This window comes from Vombatus ursinus, unplaced genomic scaffold (genome assembly GCF_900497805.2).
Source record: "Vombatus ursinus unplaced genomic scaffold, bare-nosed wombat genome assembly UNPS02014810.1, whole genome shotgun sequence".
NCBI classification, from domain to species: domain Eukaryota; kingdom Metazoa; phylum Chordata; class Mammalia; order Diprotodontia; family Vombatidae; genus Vombatus; species Vombatus ursinus.
The window spans coordinates 43,784,769-43,805,998 of record NW_020954588.1 but is presented as its reverse complement, the minus strand read 5'-3'; the positions used below and the strand labels follow the sequence as shown (position 1 = coordinate 43,805,998).

The window sequence follows — 21,230 nt, the reverse complement described above, 5'->3', positions numbered from 1 at the left end:
ATTGATTTGTTTTCCCAATAGGTGGGGAGGAAGAAAAAATAAATACTTATTAATTGAAAAAATTTTAAATAAAAGGATAGGGCATGGACAAGTTACAACCAAGGAAAAAGTTAAGGGAAAATGCCTTTAAGTGTCAAACAAAGAAAACCCTTTAGATACAAAAATTAAATAATAGCTTAATTCTAGTGTTATTTCCAGAAGCATCTACATTTTTTCTTGATTAAATGACACCGTAGTTTTATCAAATGGTTCATTTTCAAAAGCTATGTCTATGAAGACAACAGCTTTCAATTACTTGTAGATTTCAATTACTAGAGGTGAACAGTGAGAAATAATCCAGAAATTATTTGCATTTTGTTCTTTCATTTTAATATTCATGCCTCAGTGGCAGTAGCCTGCCTATGGAAAATCAGGAGTTAATTTTAGCTAATAAAAAATAGAGAATTAGACTTGCGATCTAGTAGCCTATATTGAACTGTGCTTCAGGGAAAGCCTACAATTTCCATATTGCATGAATCATGCTATCTGACACCAGTGGGAGAGATTTCTTCCTGACCCCATCTGGTTGCTGTATCCAACTTGCACCCTACAGAATGAGAATTGATGACCCCTGTAATTCTATCCCAGCAAACATGATTGCACACCCTTTTTCTAGTCTTCCTTTCAATATATGTATATTTCAACTAGGCAATTTAATATAGTCACTTTCTGGTCAATATTTTGTGGAGACAGGTTAATAGTGCTGCTAAAAGGAAGGGCAAAGAGACAATGAATGAATGAAAAATGGTTTTGAAATGATAATCTGTTACCCCTACTTTGATCAGCAATGGCCCTGAGGAACATTGTTGCCACCACATCCAGTCCAATAATGCTTTCAATGTATGAACAAGACATAATAGGATTTCAAAATGTGCTTCTAATGAGCAAAGACTGTCGTTTCATTCTGTCTCTGTATACCCAGCACCATTAACCTATCTCAGCCTCATTTATATCCAAACTTCTTTTTTCTTTTGTCTGTGTAGTAGTAGTAATGGTAGTAGTTGCTGCTGCTGCTGCTGCTGCTGCTGCTGTTTGAGACTGGGTCTCACTGTCTTGCCCTCACTGGAAATGTAGCAGTCACTCTCAGGCCTCACCTCATTGCTGATTGGGGCAGAAGCTTTTGACTTTATCAATTTCTGACCAAGGCCAGGAGATCCTCCCCAGGCATTCTGGTCTGCTCCCTCCTCCCCTTCCCCCTCCTGGGGACTCACCCTATTGGTGCAGGGCTTAGAGAGGGCACCTGATCAGCTTTAGTCTTACTGTAGGTGAGAACCAAACTCAAATGACCCAGTAGGCTCAGCCTCCCCAGCAGCAAGGATCCCAGATGGCCATCACCATGCCCAGCTCTTCCCCCAAACTTCTAGAAAAAAAGAGTCTAAACTCACTGTCACAATTCACCCCTGCCACATGGCTTCTTCTCTTACCACTCTACTATAGCTAGTTACCAGTGGGCTCCTAATTGTCCAATCCAGTACCTTTTTTTGCTCTGTCCTCATCCTCACTGGCCTCCCACAAGCAGCAGACACTGTTGACCAGTTCAGCCTAGGTACTGAAGATAAAAATACTAAATGAAAAAATAGTTCCTGCCCACCTGGAGCTTCTATTCTCCTGGTGGTGTACAACGGATAACACAAGGAAATAAACCTTAATTGGCTATCTGCTATCAGGCTGGCTCCAAAGGTGACTCCTTCTTCTCCTTTTTCCACCAGACATCCCTTTTCTTTACACTAAACATTTTCATTTTCTCACTTCAAAGGAACTCTGGAGAGGCCGCCTACAACCCAACCAAGTCTCTAGGAACAGAGACATTTCCCCATCTTCCATTCACTGAACAGTTAAAGGCTCCATTTAGGCTCACAGTAGGCAAAGAACTTATCTAGCTCATTGTGGAGCCAAAAGTTCAAGCTCTACATACCTAGCTGAATTTCTCCTCCCAGGTCATATGGGGAATACAGAACAGTTTAGGAACCAGAGAGTGGATATTTTCCAAAAATCACCTGTTTCACTTCTCTTTCCTGTAGACAGACCACTTTTTTTGGTCAACACAGAGCTAGTAAGGTGTTTTTTAAAAGATGGATTGAAAATTTGAAAATGATGATCTTTAGACTTTACCCCTCAGAAGAATTGATACTAAATATTTCCAGGATTACATGATGTAGTTAAAATAGGCATAGATGAACTTGGAACCAGAGGACTGAGTATTTGTGTACTAGAATAAGTTCAGTCAATCAACATTTATTAAGGACCTACTGTGCACCAGACACTGTGCTAAGTACTGGAATTAGGATTAGAAACAGAGTTAGGGTTCTCACCTTTTACCATCAGGGTTCTGCTAAACACTTTCTGTTTTTATTTGATAATAATAATAATAATAATAATTTGTTCTTAATAATAAAGAGCTACTGTTGATAATCCTATGCTTGTTCTAGCAGTGACAGGCTGCACTCAATTCTACAAGATTCTGGAGGAAATACTAAGTTCATATGATTCTTAGAAAGCTGGCAACCTTTATCCCTGGGCTTGAGATAGATATGTGTATGTGTGTGTGTGTGTGTGTGTGTGTGTGTGTGTGTGTATGTATATATTCTTTGTAACCTTATGTATTTTATTTTACATGTTCAAAAACATTCATCAAAAACATCCATAGGCTTTCCCAGACTTTCAAAGTCATCCATGACACAAAAGGGATTAAGAATCCCTGCTCTGGGAAGCATGGCCTCTGTGGGTTTCTCCTTTCTCAGCACCCACCCTTCCTTCCATCCTGCAAGTTTGTTCTGGGTGCATCACTGGCTTCCTTCAAGTCCCACTTATAATCCCACCCTCTCCAGGAAGCCTTTCCCAATCCCCTTTCATTCTCATGCCTTTCCTCTGTAGACTATTTCCTATTTCTCCTTTCTCTCACATGTTCATATATAGCACTTGTATGTCTTTTCCTCTGTGAGGTTATGAGCTCCTCAAGGGCAGGGACTGTCTCTTGCTTTCCTTTGTATCTCCAACACTTAGCACAGTGCCTGGCATGTAGTAGGCACTTAATAAATTCTTGACTATTTATCAGTTCTTTCTCTAGAGGCAGGTAGCATCTTTCTTCATATGTCCTTTGTAGTTAATTTGGGTATCTATTGACTGACTGACTGACTGATTACTGCCTCATTTGCCATAGTAGGGAGGAGGGGGCAGGAGAAAGTTCTCCACATAACACTAATTTGTGTAGGATATCTATAGGCATTTATGTTTTCTTCCTTTACCAGATCATAAACTCCTTGAGTACAGAGATCATGTCTTCACAAAACTTGGTGTTTTCCAAACTTTGGACAGTGTTCTGCATACAACAGATATTTAATAATTTTTTTTTATTTTGTAGCATATTATATTATTGCAACTCTGAGTCCTTAGGCAAATAACAACATCTCTGAGTCTCAGTTTCCTCATCTTTAAATTGGAGATAAGAATACAGAGTTGTTGAGAGGATCAACAGGGATGACAAACATATAACTCTTGGTAACAATAAAATGTGAATATTACTATACTACAATAAGTCTGTATGATATGCATGAATTATCATCACATTTATTATTATTGGATAGATAAAAGACAGTGTCCTAGAATAAGACATTTATATTCTCTTTGAGTCTCTACCGTTCCATCTGTTAAGTGGGAATTCCATCACCAGAAGAATATTGAGACCTGTGGGTCATCTCGTTGGGAGGCAGCATCTCTTTGGAAGAAAAGGGCTTTGATTTTCCATGAACTTTTTCTGCAATTTTCACTCCATTTCAGAGAATAATACTCTCTAATCTCAGCCATGGCTCTTGATCTCAAATTGGACCACAAGGCTCCAGGGCCCACTACACTCATATCCTGTGGAAGTATCTCTCTTTGTGTAAGTCCTTAGAGAAAAAGGAGGAAGGCAGTGAATTGGACCCTGAAGCCCCAAATCTGCACTTGATGTTATTGAAGTGGAAAGATTTTCATGAAGATGTGAAGGCTTGGATGGAAATGAGTCTACTTTTTAGTCTTTAGGCATTGGTAAGGAGGCGATAGGGCTGGGGTGGGGAAGAATGCAACACTGTGATTGTGTGAGACAGAGGAAAAGAGCCAAAGATTCCTTAAGACATCAGTGACATATTTTAAGAAGGGGAGTTTGCCCTATTACTGAAGGGTAAAATATTGTCTTGGCTCAAAATAGAACTCATGATAATGAGTTTCCCCTTAAGCCCTTCCTTCTCCCAAACTTCCCTCTCCCCATTAAGGACACCACCATTCTCTGAGTCACCCAGCCCACATCCTCAGTATTCTCTCATTCCATATATCCAAACAGTTGCTACATCTTGTCATTTTTACCTTTATATCTCTCAAGGACGTCCTCTCATCTCCACTTACATAGCCATAGCTCTTTCTTTGTCCAGGCCCTCATCACCTCATTGCCCTTTGCCTGGACTGCTGAATTAACTTTCTAATTAGTCTCCTTATCTCTCCGCACTCCAATCCATCCTCCACTCAGTGGCCAAGGTGATTTTTTTTAGAGTATAGGTCTGACCTATATCAGTCCTTGGCCCCAAGAGTTTCATTGGGTCCCTATTGCCTCCAGAATGAATATAGACTTCTCTGTTTGGCCTCAAAAGTCTTTCCAAGCCTCCCCCCTCTATCTTCCCAGTCTTCTTTTACTCTGCTACACTCTCCACATTCTATGGTTTAGCTGCAGTGATCTATCACAAGTGCTTGAAAATTACACTCCATCTCTTAACTCTGCACATTTGGACTGGCTTAAAATTCTCTGCCTCCCTCACCTCAATCTTTGGTTTCTCTGGTTTCCTTCAAAACTCAGCTCAAAATCCATCTACCTCCACACCCCAGCTGCTACTTCCTTTCCTTCTCAGGAGACTTTTTGTCTACTCTTTATAATCTTATATGTAACTAGTAATTTACATGTTGTTCACCCCATTAGAATGGCAGGTATTGCTTTTGCCTTTCTTTGTATCCCCAGCTCTTGGTATAGTGCTTGTGACATAGTAAGTACTTCATAAATACTGGTTGACTGACTGGTCACATGGTCGGTGGAACACTCAAGCCAAACACCAGCAAAATATTTTATCATTGTCGTTCACTGGAATGAAATTGTTGGCTCCATGAGAGGAGCCGTTAGAATGTAAGCTCCTTGAGGGCAAGAAATCTTTTGTTTTTTTAACCTTTCTTTGTATCCCCAATATTTAACACAGTGCCTGGCATATTGTAAGCTCTTAATAAATATTTTGATTGATTGATTGATAAGGGGAATAATGGCTCCACTCATTCAAGAGGCAGCCTTCACAAGTCATGGTGACTTGTACCCAGACAATCTTTCAGTGACACCAAATTCTATACCAGTCCTACACTCCTAGCATGATTAGTGTTGCCTTTCCTGCAGTCCTCCTCCAACATCATGTTATACAGGGTTTCATCAAAGTCAGTCAGTCACGAAGCATTCATGAAGTGCCTACTATGTGCTAGGCACTATGCTAAACAGTGGGGATACAAATGTAGAGAAGAAAAAAAGTCCCTGCCCTCAAGAGCTTACAATCTAATGTAGTAATCAAAGTCAACTCTGACAGAGTCCTACCGAGCCGTCAATATCTCTGTCCATCCAAGCCCATGCATCCTCATTCTACTATGTTATGGACCGCAGGATCATGTAGCACAAACGGGTGATGAATAGGCTAGAGCCTCAAAAGGTTATGCAAACCTTTAACCCAGCAATTTCCTACTGGGCCAAGGTAATCAAAGCCAGAGGGAAACATCCCACAAACACAAAAACATTTATGGCAGCATTTTTTTATTGTAGCAAAGAAATAGAAGGAAGGTGGTGCCCCTGGATGGTTCAGTCCATTGGCTGCACAAACTGTAGTGTATGAAGTAATGAATATTACTGTGCCACTAAAAAATGAAGAATATGAGGGAGTCAGAGAAACTTGGGAAGACTTGTATGATCTGATTCAGAGTAAAATAAATAGAACCAGGAAAATGTTGTATACAATGATGATAATAAGGTAAAGACAAACAACACCAAAAGACTCCAGAGCTCTGATCAATACAATGAGCAATCCTGACTTCAGAAGTCTAGTAAGAAACCATGCCTCCCACCTCTTGGTAGGGAAGTGGTGGGATATGGGTGCAGAATGTGGTATACATGTGCAGACCTAACCAATGTGTCGATTTGTTTTGCTTGAATATTCTTGTTTATTCCAAGTGACAGCTCTCTTGGTGAGAGTAGAGTCATTGGAAAGGGACAGTGATGAAGAGGCAAAATATTTTTCTAAAGAAGAAAGTTATCATGTACCGATTTCGCAACAGGAGACAGAGGCAAAACAGAAACCATCCCTTAGCACATCACGGACACAGCTGAGCCTGGAAAACCAAAATCCCAACTCCTGACTAAATTTCTAGGGCCCAACAGGTCTACTAGTCTGAGCTATAACTAGGGTGGAACCACTGGGTTTTGCCCAGGGCAGAAATTTTAGAGGATATTGAAAGTAATAATCCTGCACAGGCTTCCTTCCAGTGGTGTGCTGGTAAAAAACAAACAAACAAACAAATAACATCAGCTATCTGGTGGGAAAGAGGGGAGGAGAGGAATATATACAGGAAACACTTATAAGTTTAAAATGTACTATTAACATTTTCTCCATCACCTTTTTCAGTCTAGGCAATCAACAAAATATAAACCAAGCTCTGATTTGTAGTGCATGCTTATTTCCAAGGCAAAAATTTAACAATCAGCTATCGTTTTTCTGTTCCAGTGGGCTCCAAAATAGCCCTGCTTCCTCTCCCTTCTGAAAAAATGCCATGTTCTAAGGTTTACTTCTTCCTCCATGCCAAACTATACCCTACCTCACTTCCATCACCTGTCCCAAATGTAGAAATTGCTAGTGCCAGCTCAGTTCATGGTAATAATTCTGGATTTTCCATTGCATCCTAATGAATCTTGCAATTTAGTATGAAGACTTATTTCAAAGTTCAATTTCCAGAATTGAATTGAACGGAGTTTCTTAAGAACTAAGATATATAAGCATATTGGGGTTTTTTCATGTAACATTTTTCAAAAATTGGGTCCAACTATTTTTCTTATTAGATTGCGGATATTTAAAAAAAAACTGGACCAGAGAGAAAAGGGATTTGGATCCCTCATCAAGTATTTATGCTTTTTTAAAAAGCAAAGAGAAAAAATGTGCCCTTTGAATAATTGAAACAATAGCTCATGACTGAACATCACATTTATATTGTAACTCCATGACTCTTCCCTCAAGCATTTGGTTATTTCTAGAGCACAGAGTATTAACAGTAGATAGATGGTGCCCATTAGAAACAAACAGCTGAAATAAGTTAGGTTTCTTATGTCTGGAGACTAAAATGTTTGGGGAGTAATAGAGTTCGGATTTGTAAATGTTTTCTTTTTTTTTTTTCATCTTTAGCTATTCTTAATTATACCTTATTTATTTTCCTATTTCTTTTCTTTGGCCTTGATTTTTTCTAAATCTTAAAAAAAGTACTCAAAAGGAAAGGTAATTTCAATTCAATTGAATTTAGTTAACCTTTGCCAAGTGCCTGACGCATGTAAGGAAGTTCTAGACATGCAAAGACAAAAACAAAACAGCCCTGACTCTTAAAGAGTTTCTATTCTACAGGAAGGATGAAATGACATGGATAATGGGAGGAGCACAGATGAAAGTCAGAGGACTTAGGTTCAAATACCAGCTCTGCCACTTTCTAGTTCTAAGCCTAGCTTAAGTGAATCAGTCACTGACTCACTCTGAACCTCAGTTTTCTCCTCTATACAATGAGGGCTTTAGACTAGATGATCTCTAAGATCCTTTCCAATTCCAAATCTAGAACCCTATACAAACATGAACATAAATGAAGAAACACAGAGTAGTTTGGAGGAATGGGAAGAGGAAAGGATTAATGACTGAGAAATCAGGAAAAGTCTTGTATGGGAGATGGTGCCTGAGTTTTCAAGGAAGCCTGAGATTCTAAAAAGGTATGGGGAGGAGAAAAGGCACACCAAGATATGGGAACAACCAGAGAGCCAGGAGATGTTAAGACATATGTGTGGAACAGCAAGTGAACCCATTGGACTGGAATGTGCAATATGTGCGGTAGGAGTCATGTGAAATCGGGCTGGAAAGACTTGCAAACACTTTGCGGCCCTCCTTTGAATGGTCTGTGGGATCTAGTTAAAGCCATAAACAATATTATACCCAGGAGCCCTGAAGACAAGATTTCAAAGAACCGTTCCAAGATATTCTGTCATCGTTTCTTACAAAATGATGTCCTCATCTTCCTTTTTGCTAAGAACAAACAACTCCTTACCTTGGGACTGGAAAGGAATCTATTTCCTCCTCAATTTTTCTCCCCCTCCTCTCTCAGCTCATGGTGTGTTTTTGATGTCTTGTGTCATACACACACACACACACTCACGCACACTCATACACACCATTGTACCAAATATAATATTCTAAGCAGCACATTCCTGACCTATGAAGAAAAGATGGCTATTGTAAAGCCTTCCCAAGAACCAAGATTTGATACAAATTTTTCAGGCCTTGAGGAACATGAAAGGGAGGTGACCTTGATTGACAAGCCTCTAAGTGGTATTCCTGCAAAGAAGTTGATTCTCCCTGTTCCTCTGCTCCTCTTTCCTCTCCTGCTCCTTTTCCTTTTCCCCCTCCCCCTTCTCCCTCCTCCTCTTTTTCCTCCTTCTCCTCCTCCTCACCCTCCTCATTTTCATTCTCAGTGATTTTACTGAGCTTCATCCAAGGACAAGACTCAAGAGTAATTATTGGAAAGACCCCAGCCTTTCCACTTTCATTCCAGATCTCCTTCTTAGAAGAAGGTGATATCTCTGAATTGGTAAACACAGAGGAATTGTGATCCTAACAACAGGAGAGGAGGGGTCTCTAGTGGGTGATAATTGGACCTGATGAGAGCATTGTGCTCATTTCCCCCCAGTGTTAACCTATCCCTGTGATTCTTGCAGGAGTTCTTCACAAGAATAGAAAAGAGGGAGGCATGCTGATGATGCCTGCTGATTCTAAGCTCACTTGGTGACTTTCCCCTAAGACTTAAGAGTAATTTTAAACAGACAGGTCACTTGACTTCCTCTTGATTGTCAGCAAGATGCCAAAGAACTTTTGTCATGAACATTAAAAAAAAAAAAACAGTCCCATAGAATAAACATTGGACCTGTCATCATTTCAGAAGGTAAAAATGGCTAAAGTTGTTTGAGGAACTCCAGTTGGTAATGAGTCTCCCAGGAACATAGCAGGGAAGCTTTTTTTTCCTTTCTCAATTGCTCAAAGTGTTAAGTCAAACCTGCCGTGAGTTAATTCTGCCTCAAACTTTTCATGACCCTTGACAATTCCTTTAACATCTTTGAGCCTCAGTTTCCTCATCTGTAAAATGGGGATATAAGAATAATGGGAATAATAATATATAAAGTGTTTTTCAAACTTAAAGCAATATAAATTCTAGCTGTTATTATTATTATTGATGTGAGGTAAGGAAGGCCCAAGCCTGGGGGACAGCCAAATGCTATGTATTGCACTGTATAGAGTGCTGGGCTTGGAGTCAGGAAGATCTGAATTCAAATCCAGCTTCAGACACTTTCTACCCATTTTCCTCAGTTTGCTCAGCTACAAAATGGGGATAATAATATCACCTGCTTCCCATGGTTGTTGTCAAATAGGTTGATACTTGTAAAGCACTTAGCACAATGTCTGGCACATAATAAGCAAATGATAGTAGTAGTAGTAGTAGTAGTAGTAGTAGTAGTAGTAGTAGTAGTGGTAGTGGTAGTGGTGGTGGTGGTGGTGGTGGTGGTAGTGGCAGTTATTCTCCTCCTAAGGAACGATCACAAAGGTTAAGTCATGTATGTTATTCACCACGGTGGGGTGGGGGGAATATTGATATCTAAACTTAAAAACTACACCTCTGTTTCTCCATAGTAGGATTCAATTGAGTTATACATTACCACTACCACCAGCAGCACCGCCACCACCATCATCATTATCATTACCATAGCTAATATTTCTTTATAGCACTTTAAGATTTGCAAGGTGCTGTATACGCATTCTCTTTGATCCCCCCTCCTCCAACAACCCTGAAAGGAAGGTTTTATTACCCATCTTACAGTCAAGGAAATTGAGGCAAATAGAGGTTAAGTGATTCATCCAGGATAACACAGCTGGTAGATGTCTGAGGTTGGTCAGATCTTCCTGACTCCAGGTCCAGTGCCCTAACCACTACACCACATAGGTCCCTCTACCACTTATGCCTTTCCTTTGGCTTCCTCACAGCAGACTGGGACAGAGAAGTGTGTACACCACCTTGACACATCTTCTGCAGAAACACAACTCTTCAGAGTGACTATCTGCTCCAAAGCAGCATAGCCCCAAAAGAATCCCTCCTATAAATGACATACCTACAAAGTAGGCATCTTTCTTGAAGACCTCCATTGGGGAGGAACCCACTCCCTCACAAGGCTGTCCATTCTACTTTGGGATAATTCTAATTATTAGGAACTTTTTCCCTTAACATCTACGTCTCTGCAACTTCTACCCATCATTCCTAGTTCTGCTCTTGGGGCCAAGCTGAACGAGCCTAATCCCTCCCCTGGAATCCCTTCAAAGCCCTTCAGTGTTGGAAAACAGCTCTTCTGTCTCCCTTTTCTTATCTAGGTTAACATAAAACTCCCCCTTGATATTATAAGATATAACACTTCCACAGGAATTTATACCTTTTTTAAGTGTCACCAGGTACCTGAAGATAACTGGTTCTTGTGGCAGAAGACTTTGTTTTAAATTCTACCTCTGAGACTTACTACCCATATGGTATTGGGCACTTCCTTGGGCCTCAGGTTTATCATCTGTAAAATAAGAGAGATGACTAGATGAGGTTCCCTTCAGCCTTAGTTTTGATTCTTGGGAGGCTGTGGTGTTCTGTGATTCATAACCATATGACCTCACAAGGAAATGTTGGTGCTAAAAAGATGGGGTTTTGTAATGTTCCAAATGCAAGCTAGCTTGTTGTTTTCCTATTCTTCCATTCTGGAATTAGCTCAGCATCATTGGCAAAGCCCCTTTGAGATATACTTCATGACCAGCTCAATGAGCTGCCCATCCAATTGAATGTCATATTCTAGCCAGTAGGCATTTTTCATCCATGTGGTTTTTCCTGAGTGGGTTGTTTGTCTGATTTCTTTTGAGTGGTTCTACTCCAAGCTAAACATCCTTAGGCCTTCACTTAAGCCTGATATGGTACTAACTTGAAGCCCATCACCATTCCAGTTGTCCTCTTCTAGCTTCTTTCTAGCTTATCAATAATCTTCCTAAAATGTGGGACCCGGAACTGAACCTAATAATGCTCTCATGGTCTGTCTTGGGCATAGTATATCAAGACTATCACTACCTTATTACTACATACAGTGCCTCTCTGCGTCAACTAAGACCACATTGGTTTTCTTAGTTACCAAATCCAACAGTTGGCTCATCGTGAGATTGTAATTCATTAAGACCCTAAGATCTTTTTCAGACAAAATGAAAATTCCTCCCTCATCTTATACTTTTGAAGTTGACTTTTGAACACAAGCACTCAGGAGGATACTTTCAATAGCCAAAGGAACCTAAAACAATTCATTTTCTTAAATGAAAAGCTTCATCCCCACGTGTAAAATGGGAGTCATGACTTCCCTAGGCTTCACCCTTCCTCAGAGGTCCAGAGGGAGGACCAATGGACCATTGGGCCAATCACACCTTTGTCTCATGCAATCCACAGCCCTTCTTTGCTTATTAGGCATCGTTATTTAAAGCTATTGTCAAGAACACAGATGTCGGAGCATATGTGAAGCCAGAGCCAGGTTATTGCACACAGAGGTGATTTAGTTAGCTGAGGAAAAGGCTTAGTTGTGATTCCATTTCTTAACTCTGGCCAGATGCTCATTAGCAACATCCTGGAAGCCAAAAAAGAACCCCTAGCCCTAGCAGCTTGGTTCCAAAAATAAGGGACAGACTTATAATGGGAATACTGGCAGATGCAAAAAAGATTGGAGGAGAACAATTTTTCTGCATCATGTGAAAATGATTGGAGAGTGGTGAGAGTTGGGGAATGAGGAATGAAATTGAAAGCCAAGAATAGCATTGACTCTTTGACCCAAGACTTTGCTTTAGTGAGGGCATAGAACGGTGGTAGCAGAAGGGACTAGAACTTCATGTAATATATTTCTGATGTATACCTATAGAAGGCATTCCTAGGCCTCCTTGCTTCTATATCCAACCTCCCAAGAGGAAGGCATGGTCACTTCATGAGGGATTGAAGGAAGAGAATCCATAGTCTCTATGTGTATCCTGTTTCATTAGCTTTTGGTAGAGCCACCTGAGACCTTTCTCAGAGCCAGAGCTCACAACGGATGCTACCATACTGATGGCTTTGGGCAAATGACTTTTTTCCAGGCTTCAGCTTTTTTCATCTGTCAAAGAAGGGGGCTTAACTGGGTGATCCCTAATACCCTTTCAGTTATAAAGCTTATGCAAAAACAAAAGATTGAGAGGTCCTCTGGGAAGTCAGGAGAGAAAATGATCCCATTTTGAAAGTTTTTCCAGAGCTGGATTTACGGGAGTAGTTTTCCATGAAGCCAGTATATCCATGTTCACCAAAAAAGGCACAGAGACTGGCAGGGAATAGTGGGTAGGGGGAACAATGTAGGAGGAAAGGACATGCAATGTGAATAAACAGAATGAATTGTGCCAGGAAGTTGAGGCTTTGGGAATCAGAATCTGAAAGCAGACTTGAGTCACAATTTTCACAGAATCAATGAGTTTCAGAGTTAGAAGGGACCTCAGAGTCAACTCCAACCTATAATGAAAAGGAAAAAAGTCCCTGTACAACACAATGGAGAAATGGTTACCCATTGTCTCCTTTAAAGCTTTTTGTCAAGGAGGATCTCGCTGCTTCTGGAGACAAAGTATTCCACTGATCGTCAGAAGGCTTGTTTCATCAAGCTTCAATGTACCTCTGTGGAACTTCGGATCATTTCTCCCAGGCCTACCTTCTCTGGCCAAACAGAACACGTCGAATCCTGCTGCCATGGGAAGGCTTTAAGTACTTGAAGCTAACAATCCTGTCTCCCCTAAGTCTTCTCTTCTGCAGCCTAAATGCTCTCAGTCCCTTCAACAGCTCTTCATGGACATGAGCTCAAGGCCTTGGACCACTCTGGTAATGCTCCTCCGAATATCCATTAGCGTATCAATGGCCTTCCTAAAACGTGATGCCCAGAATTGAACACAAAACACCATATGTGGTCTGCTCACAACAGTGTATGGCAGAACCACCATTAGATGGTGTGTCACCCTGTTGGCCTGCAGTCCACTGAAACTGCTAGACTTGCCTATGGTCATAGAGTTAGGAAGTGTCTGAAGTCGTTGGAACTCGGGTCTTCCCTACTCCAAGCCCATGCTCCAACCACTGCACCATCTAGCTACCTCGTAGTATAAATGCTGTTCTCACTAAAACTCCGTCTCCTTTTCTGTGGCTTTGTGCCAGCTGGCCCCCACGCCGTGAATGCCCTCTGATCTCATCTCCTTTTACAATCCTTAGCTTTCTCCAATCTCAGCTCAAGCGCTATCTCCTCCAGGAAGCCTCTCTTGGTTCACTAGTTGCTATAGCCTCTGCCTCAGAAATGACTTTGTATAAATTGTATAAAGGAAGTTATGAAATTATATAATTATAGGAACAAACAAAGGAAGGAAGGAAGGGAGAAAAGAAGGGAGGAAGGGAGGGAAGGAGGAAAGGAGGAAAGAAGGAAGGCAGAAAGGGAGGGAGAGAGGAAGGGACGGAGGAGGGAAAGAAGGAAGGGAGTGAGGGAGGGAAAAAAGAGGAAGGGAGGAAAGAAAAAAGGAAGGCAGGAAGAGAGGGAGGGAAAGAGGGAGGAAGGAACGAAGGGAGGAAGGGAAAAAGGAGGAAGGGAGGAAGGAAAGAAGGAAATAGGAAAAGAAGAAAGAGAAGGAAGGAAGAAAGGAAGAGAGGGAGGGAGGAAAAGAGGGAGGGAGGGAAAGAGGGAGGAAGGAAAGAAGGGGGAGGACCAAATGAGATAATGAAAGTAAAGCACTTTGTAAACACTGAAGCACTATATATGTATATGTATATGTATATTATGTATGTATGTATGTATGTATATGTATATGTCAGCTATTATTGTTATTCTCTTGATGGCTGGACTCAGTTTGAAGCAGTTACTGAGCTTGCCTGTCAACGCCACATAGCCGTGGCATCGGAAGAATCACAAGCACTATTCCCAGACTTGCTCATAATTATTCAGATTTCCTTTTCTCTGAACAATTATAAGCAAGTCTATGTTTCACAAGGAGACTGTAGTGGAACACTCTGTAAACCTGACAGCTTGCTTTATGAAATCAACCTGACATTCAAACATCCCAAGCGTTCTTTGTTCAGGGGCTGAATGGTCTCTTTGAACGGTAAACACCCAATTATGTCCAGCTCCTTGAGTGAGAAGACAAGGCTTACCATAAATCCCCGACATGGTAACCAGGTAACAAAGAACAAAGAAAATTGTGCCAGGCTCCCTATTTTCTTGTCTTCTTTTCCCATCTCACCAGTAGTTTCTCGGCATCATGTAGTATGGGCTCACTAATATGAAGACAAAAACAGGAATGCATGAACTCATCGGGTGATCAAGGGATCCCAATCTGGCACTGGAACTCTTTTGGAAAGCACTGTAACCTTTCTTATTGTAAGCACACTGTGCTGAAAAATAAATCAATAAATATTCCTAATAATAATGGTACCTTTAGAAATAATAAGCACCAGGGGCAGCTAGGTGGCGCAGTGGATAGAGCGCCGGCCCTGAAGTCAGGAAGACCTGAGTTCAAATCCAGCCTCAGACCAAATGCTTGACACTTACTAGCTGTGTGACCTTGGGCAAGTCACTTAACCCCAATTGCCTAAAAACTAAAAACAAAAAACAAAAAAAACCCAAAAAATAAAAATAACAAGCACCAGGCTAAGAAAACTAAATTCTCTAAAACAACGTTGCCTGTAATTTGAGTTTTAACAGTGAAATAGATATAAGCAATGTTGGGGATCATGGAAGTTTCTTCTCACTAGAAACTGTGTAAGGATTTTTAAAATTATCCCAAAGGAGCTTAGCAAAAACTGTTACCTAATATCTGGCCAGCTGCTGTTTATCCCTTCCTCTAACTTGAACTTTCTAATTATAAATATGAACCATCTTTTTTTTAATTTGGTTGGTTAATCCATGCACCCTTCCAAGCACCCCAAGCCATATCTGCTCTTCCATCTCCTCAACCAGGCAACTAGAGGAAAAGATCCTCCCTAATTCTAAGGAGGAAGGAGGCAGAGATGTTTGTATGGCCAAGACTTGGCCATCATCAGAGGTTACTTCCTGAAGTAACCCTGGGGACCTGAAGGTGTGAAATTTATCTGAGAGTCCTTGAGAGACAGATTAGCTTCAGGTCAGGGAGGACTCAGCATGGTGCCATGGAAAGAGTGATGAACTTGGAGTCTAAGGACCTGGGTTCAAATCCCAGTGCTTACATTTACTGCCTGTGTGACCTTGGACAAGTCGCTTCATTCACTGAGTCTGAGTTTTATCATTTGTAAAATGAGGGGGTTGAACTACACGGAATCTAAGTCCTCAGCTTTAGAGCCTGGATCCTCTGTCACAGTCAGACTAAGCAACCTTGACTAACTTGAGTCATTTGGTCAAGTGTTTAAAATACATTTTATTATTTTAAAAACATTGTTTAGAAACTGTCCGGTGTTTTTGTGGCTTGCTTCAAAGCGACAGGAATAAAGAGTTTAGGAAGACAGACATTGTTAAATAGTGCACATGGTAATTCGTCGTGTGGGGTTTTTTGTTTGTTATCCAGCACTTTTGGTCCCTAAGACCCCTGAAAAACAGAATGTTATATAAACACAGGCTCTTAATCCCAGGATTTGGATTGGAATTGGAAATCCAAAAAACATAATTAATTTGGAAGCATTCTGAAATGCAACATTACGAACCTCTCTACAAGATCTCTTTATCAAGCCTTTGCAAGTAGCGTCCATCCCCTGTGCAGCAGCGCCTTCTCTGTCACCCTCAATGTTCTATTCAGAGCATCTTGTCCTCAGGGATCGATAGAGACTGGGATTTCGAATGCTAAACAGCCTCAGTGAGGTCAGACACACTGAAAGCCTCTTCACCTTCCTCAGCTTCTAGGGATGGAACCAAGGACTCTGGGGCTAGTAGGAAGGGTGTGGAATGCCTCCAAGTCTTGTCTTTTTGATTGCGTCTTTGAGCAAGTTTAGTCTGAGCTCACACAGGGCTGCAAGTGCAGCCATAAAAAGACATCACTTCGATGCTCCTTTCCCTTTTCTTGGCCTTTCCAATTATCTTCTGATGTTCTTCTTCAAGCTCAGGGCTTCAAGCAGTCTTTTTTTGCCCGTCCTGGTTAGCTGTCTGGGGGGGAGTTCACAGGATGGTGGAATGGATAGAAAGCTGGGTTGGAGACAGGAACATTTGGATCCTGCCTCTGATACATATTGACTTTGTGTCCCTGGGCAGGTCAATGAAGCTCTCAGGGCCTTCAGGCAACTCCCAAAGATTACAGGTTGTTGGGAAGGTGCTGACCGGCCTCAGTAGAAGGAGATTGCTCCTCTGGGATTCCCCTAAAACAATGAAATCACAGATCCCATTCTTTCCCTATTTGCTCTGATGTATAGCATTCTTATCCTTAATCTCAATCCTTCATGGGCATCTCTGAGGGTAGAGCAGTCCCGAGAAACTCTCCCAGTTTGTGCTAGTCACTGGATTTCAAGCACCCAAACCTCTAGCCTAGCCATTCTGTTCACTCTTTCAGGATGGAGGTTCCAATTCAGCAAAAGCACCACCTAATGGAGAGAGCCCACTCTGGCTCCTTCCCCTGGGGGAAGGCTTTCAAAGAAGGGGGAAAGGAGAAGACGGAACGTGGGAAGTCCAAGAAGAGACGTGGATGAGCTGGAGATGAGGGAATGGGATAAAATGAGCCCAGTAACCTCATCTTCCCTTTCAGAATTGCCAATGCTTCACTAATGCAGCATGACAGGAGGGAGCACCATCCGCTCTCACCCGACACCTAGCAGCCAGTTCCAACATCAGCAACAAACTATTTGAAAAAAGGAATCTCCTTCCATTACACTCAGCTCAGGATTAAGGAAATCATAGCAAATAACGTGTAATTTTGTGTTCTTTTTCCAGGAACATGGGTCACTTTTGGAGGTCAAATTTCAGATGAGGTAAGTAACTTTTGCTTTCCATTAAAAAAGAAAAATGGTCTGAAAATAATGTTGACCACGGTACTGCAGGGGCATTCAATTCCAGGCTGCTACACTATTGGATACTGGGATATTTCTATAAGACAAAATAGCTAAATATAATTAATATAGTATATAACTGCTTTCTCTTGCTTCGTTCATTTTGCAAATTGCCATGAGTATATGAAGCTTCTGTGGTTTTGTCACTGTGGTGGTACTCCTATTATGGGAACTCCCTCCATCAGTGCAGATCACAACCCTGTATGATAAGCCCTCAGAGTTACTTAAGGCACATAGAGATTGAGGAAACAAGGTTACACAGTTAGTATAAGAGGTAGAATGGGACAGTAAAATCTTCAAGACTCCAAGCCCCGCACTTTCAACACTACAATAGGCTGCCTCTGTTTCTGCAAATTTGTGCAGTCAGTAACATTTTCAGACTGGGGGCAAATAAAAATCTATCAAGTTACTCTAGGCTGAGTACCGGTCTGGGAGTGTGATAGTAAAAGTTTACCAATTGACTGGGGGGAGGGGTGTGTGCATACAACATACTTTTAAGTTTAATCTGCATTATTAACATTTTTTTATCCATCCATCACTTTTTTAATCCCAGACAATCAACAAAACAATAAACCAAACCATGATTTGTAGCATTTGGCAACTTCTGAGGTGTAAATACACAGAAAATTGGACAATCAGCTCACTTGAACTAGTTTGAGCTGGCTGTAGCACACCCTGGATATACCTGACCTTAAAGTAAACACGAGCTATGAAAATATGGATTTAACAAAACAGGCCAATGGGAAAGAAAGCATTTTGGATTTTTGGATTTTTTTTAACTTCAGGAAAAGATTCTTTGCTTTACAGATGGAATTTACCAAGGTTGTCCTTAAAAAGTCAACTCCTCTCACCAAGAACTCAGATGAGTTCAGGCCAACTTCACCCCAATGCCCAATGGCCAACAGAGTGTTGACCAGAGTGTCAGAGGTGTTGTCCTTCAGGGAAGCTAGTGGCACCTTCCCAGCATCTGTATATTTTTTCTCTGTGCCTGGGTGGGAAGTCAGCTTCCTGGCCTCCAGAAACAACAGAGGATAGACTCCAAGCAAAACAAGGGGGTTCGACTTGGTACGCTCCAGGGTTACTTTCAGCTTCAAATCTATAGTCCTACAACATAAAAGACTCCATTAGACTCCACTATAGGGGGTAAAACCTATGGCTTTAGAGTGGGACGACCTGGGTTTGATGCTCAACTCTGTCCCTTATTGCCAGTGCGATATTGGCCAAGTCACTGAATCTCTCATTTTCCTCATCTATAAAAGAAGGTTGAACTAGATGATCTCTAAATACCCTTCCAACTTGAAATCTGTGATCTTTTAATCCAAGGAAGCACAGATTTGTAATAAAAAAAAAAAGCAAACGCGGCCGATTCCCTGTGAATGCTCAGTGAACTGAGCTGTGCTGATCTCAGGCACCCCGCAAGGCCCCTTGTGGAGAGCCAGGCAGGGTGTAAGGGAGATGTTAAGGGGAATTCAGACGACTTAACTCTGGTCAGTTCAGGGCTTGGGGGAGAAAAAGTCAGTGAGACTGACTCCGCTGACTTCAAATAGTCAACAACCAGGGGAAAAAAAAGGCCCACAGTTAATGGCTCCCCATATTTAGCAAGTATGTTGTGAGATAGTGTGATGCTTAGGGAGGAGATGAGGAGAATCTTTTCCTATTGGAGTACAGGGTCATTCTGTAAGCTCATCTTCTCTCCAGCTGCCAGTACTTTTCCCTCTTGCAGCTGTTCCTCAGAAAATAAAGCAATATATGCTTACACACACACACACACACACACACACACACACACACACACACACACACCTCTTTTGTCTCTATATCCTCATGGTCTAGTACCAACCTGGCACAGCTTTATGCATAGCAGATGAATAACAAAAGTTTGTTCAGTCGGCACCTAGTCTAACACGTCACTGACCAAGAAGCCCCTCGTCCACATCCCCACCAAGAGGACGTCGGTCTTTTCCTGAAGACCTTTGAGGAGAAGGAATGGGGCAATCTGGTTCACTTTGTATAGCTCTAACTTCTACATCCTTGAAAGATCTAACAATGGGGATGACCTTGTTCAATGACCCTCTGAAGCAAATAGGGACACCTATGTTGGCCCAACCTGTTGACCACTGATTGCTGATCAATATGCAGCTATTCTTGTTTGGGGATACCACTGTGTGGGTAGTGTCAAGCCCTAGATATTGTTTTGGTTTTGGTTTTTTCAGCTAGGGATTTTGCTAGCAGTGTTTTCAGACTGAGAAGAAATTGGGGGCAGGATGGGTGGGCTGGCAAGTAGTGGGAGGAAGAATAGAATATACTTCTGGGCTTAATGGTGTCTCCCAAGGCAGTCAGTAGTGGTTTTTTGGTATTCCTCTTCCCCAAGGTCTCTTCTTCCAGTCTTCTTTCTTCTGAGAGATACTAGTAAATGTTTAACAACTAGCTCTCCAGAAAAACAAATGTGACCCCTAGATATTTCTGTCTCTATTTTACAGATTAAAATGAGACATGCTCAAGATCCTATAGGTGCCAAGCAGCACAGATTGTATTAGAATCCAAATCTGCCACACTCTTCCAGTTTTACCCCATGGCCTCTATGCTTTAGGAGCCTAGGACAGGAATTATGGATTAGAGCTTGAAGGGACCTTAAAAATCACCAAGTCTCCTCCATTCTCCTCCAGACTTCATTTGGCAGATGAAAACATTGGACAGGTAAAGGAGCTTGCCTGGACATTTCCAAAAGGAGATCATACCCTAGATGCCCTGGAGTGCTTATTGTTCAGGATGTGTCAATGTAACTCTAAATATAATCAATAAAGAACTCTGCTCTATTCAGAGAAGTGATGAAAAAAAATTCTCAATTCATTTTATATTTCCACTTGTTGACAAATATTCTGGGGAAATCTTAAATATTCATGCCATTCCTAGGCAGTTAGTTTCCTAAAAAAAGTCTTGCATGCTTTCTTCCTTGAAAGTTGAGCATAATTTTCATTAGGGAGATTTTTTTCAAGTCCCCGAAAAGAATAATTTGGCCTAGAAAGGCTGATGAAACAATATAAGTTACTGTCACCCAAATCATGGGAAAAGGCTAGTTTGAACAACTTGTGCCATCTGGAATTTCTGACAATTGACTTTTAGAGAGTTACAAGTAAATAATAAAAATTACATTATGAGAAATTAATTATTTTAGTAGCATTCCTGTTAAGAAAAAAACAAAAGCTTTGAAATACACTTGCAAATTTTGCGATTAAATTGTCAAGCAAATCCACAATAAAAAACCACAGATATAGAACTGGATGGGAGCCTAGAAATTAACTAGTCCAATGACCTCTTTTTACAGATGAGGAAACTGAGGCCCAAAGAAATGAGGTGACACAATATTGCAAGGTCACACAAGTAGGAAGTAAGCAAGGCAGGATTTCAAACCTGGTCTTCTGACTCCACGTCTGGTGATCTTTCTAGAACACTATCATGTTGGAAAGCTTGGAATCTCAGAGCTGGGAGGGATCCCAGAAGCCACAAAGTCCAAGGATCCCTGTTTGGGAGCCCTCAAATATCAGCAGTAAATTCTCATCAGGTCTCTTCTTGAAGGCCTCCAGTGAAAGGATCCTACTGCCTCTTAAAGCAGGTCTAGGATAGTTCCAATTTTTTGAATGTTTATCTTGATCTAGAGCCCAAATTCACTTCTCTGTAACTTCTACCCTTTGAGAGGCCTTCTGGGGCCAGACAGACCAAGTCTAATCCTTCTTTCACATGCCAGTCCTTCATATATTTGAAGACAAATGTCTTCTTCTGTCTTTCTTAAA

The 21,230-nt window shown here is 41.3% G+C and overlaps 1 protein-coding gene across 2 annotated transcripts in view; it reads left to right on the top strand.

Annotated features, from left to right (window-relative positions):
- KCNAB1 (potassium voltage-gated channel subfamily A member regulatory beta subunit 1) overlaps positions 1-21,230 on the top strand; it is a 451,442-nt gene that overhangs the window by 331,273 nt on the left and 98,939 nt on the right. For both annotated transcript variants that reach the window (XM_027875934.1, XM_027875933.1), the window contains exon 3: positions 17,324-17,361. In XM_027875934.1, the coding sequence (XP_027731735.1) occupies positions 17,324-17,361 (38 nt within the window). The remainder of the gene's footprint in view (positions 1-17,323; positions 17,362-21,230) is intronic.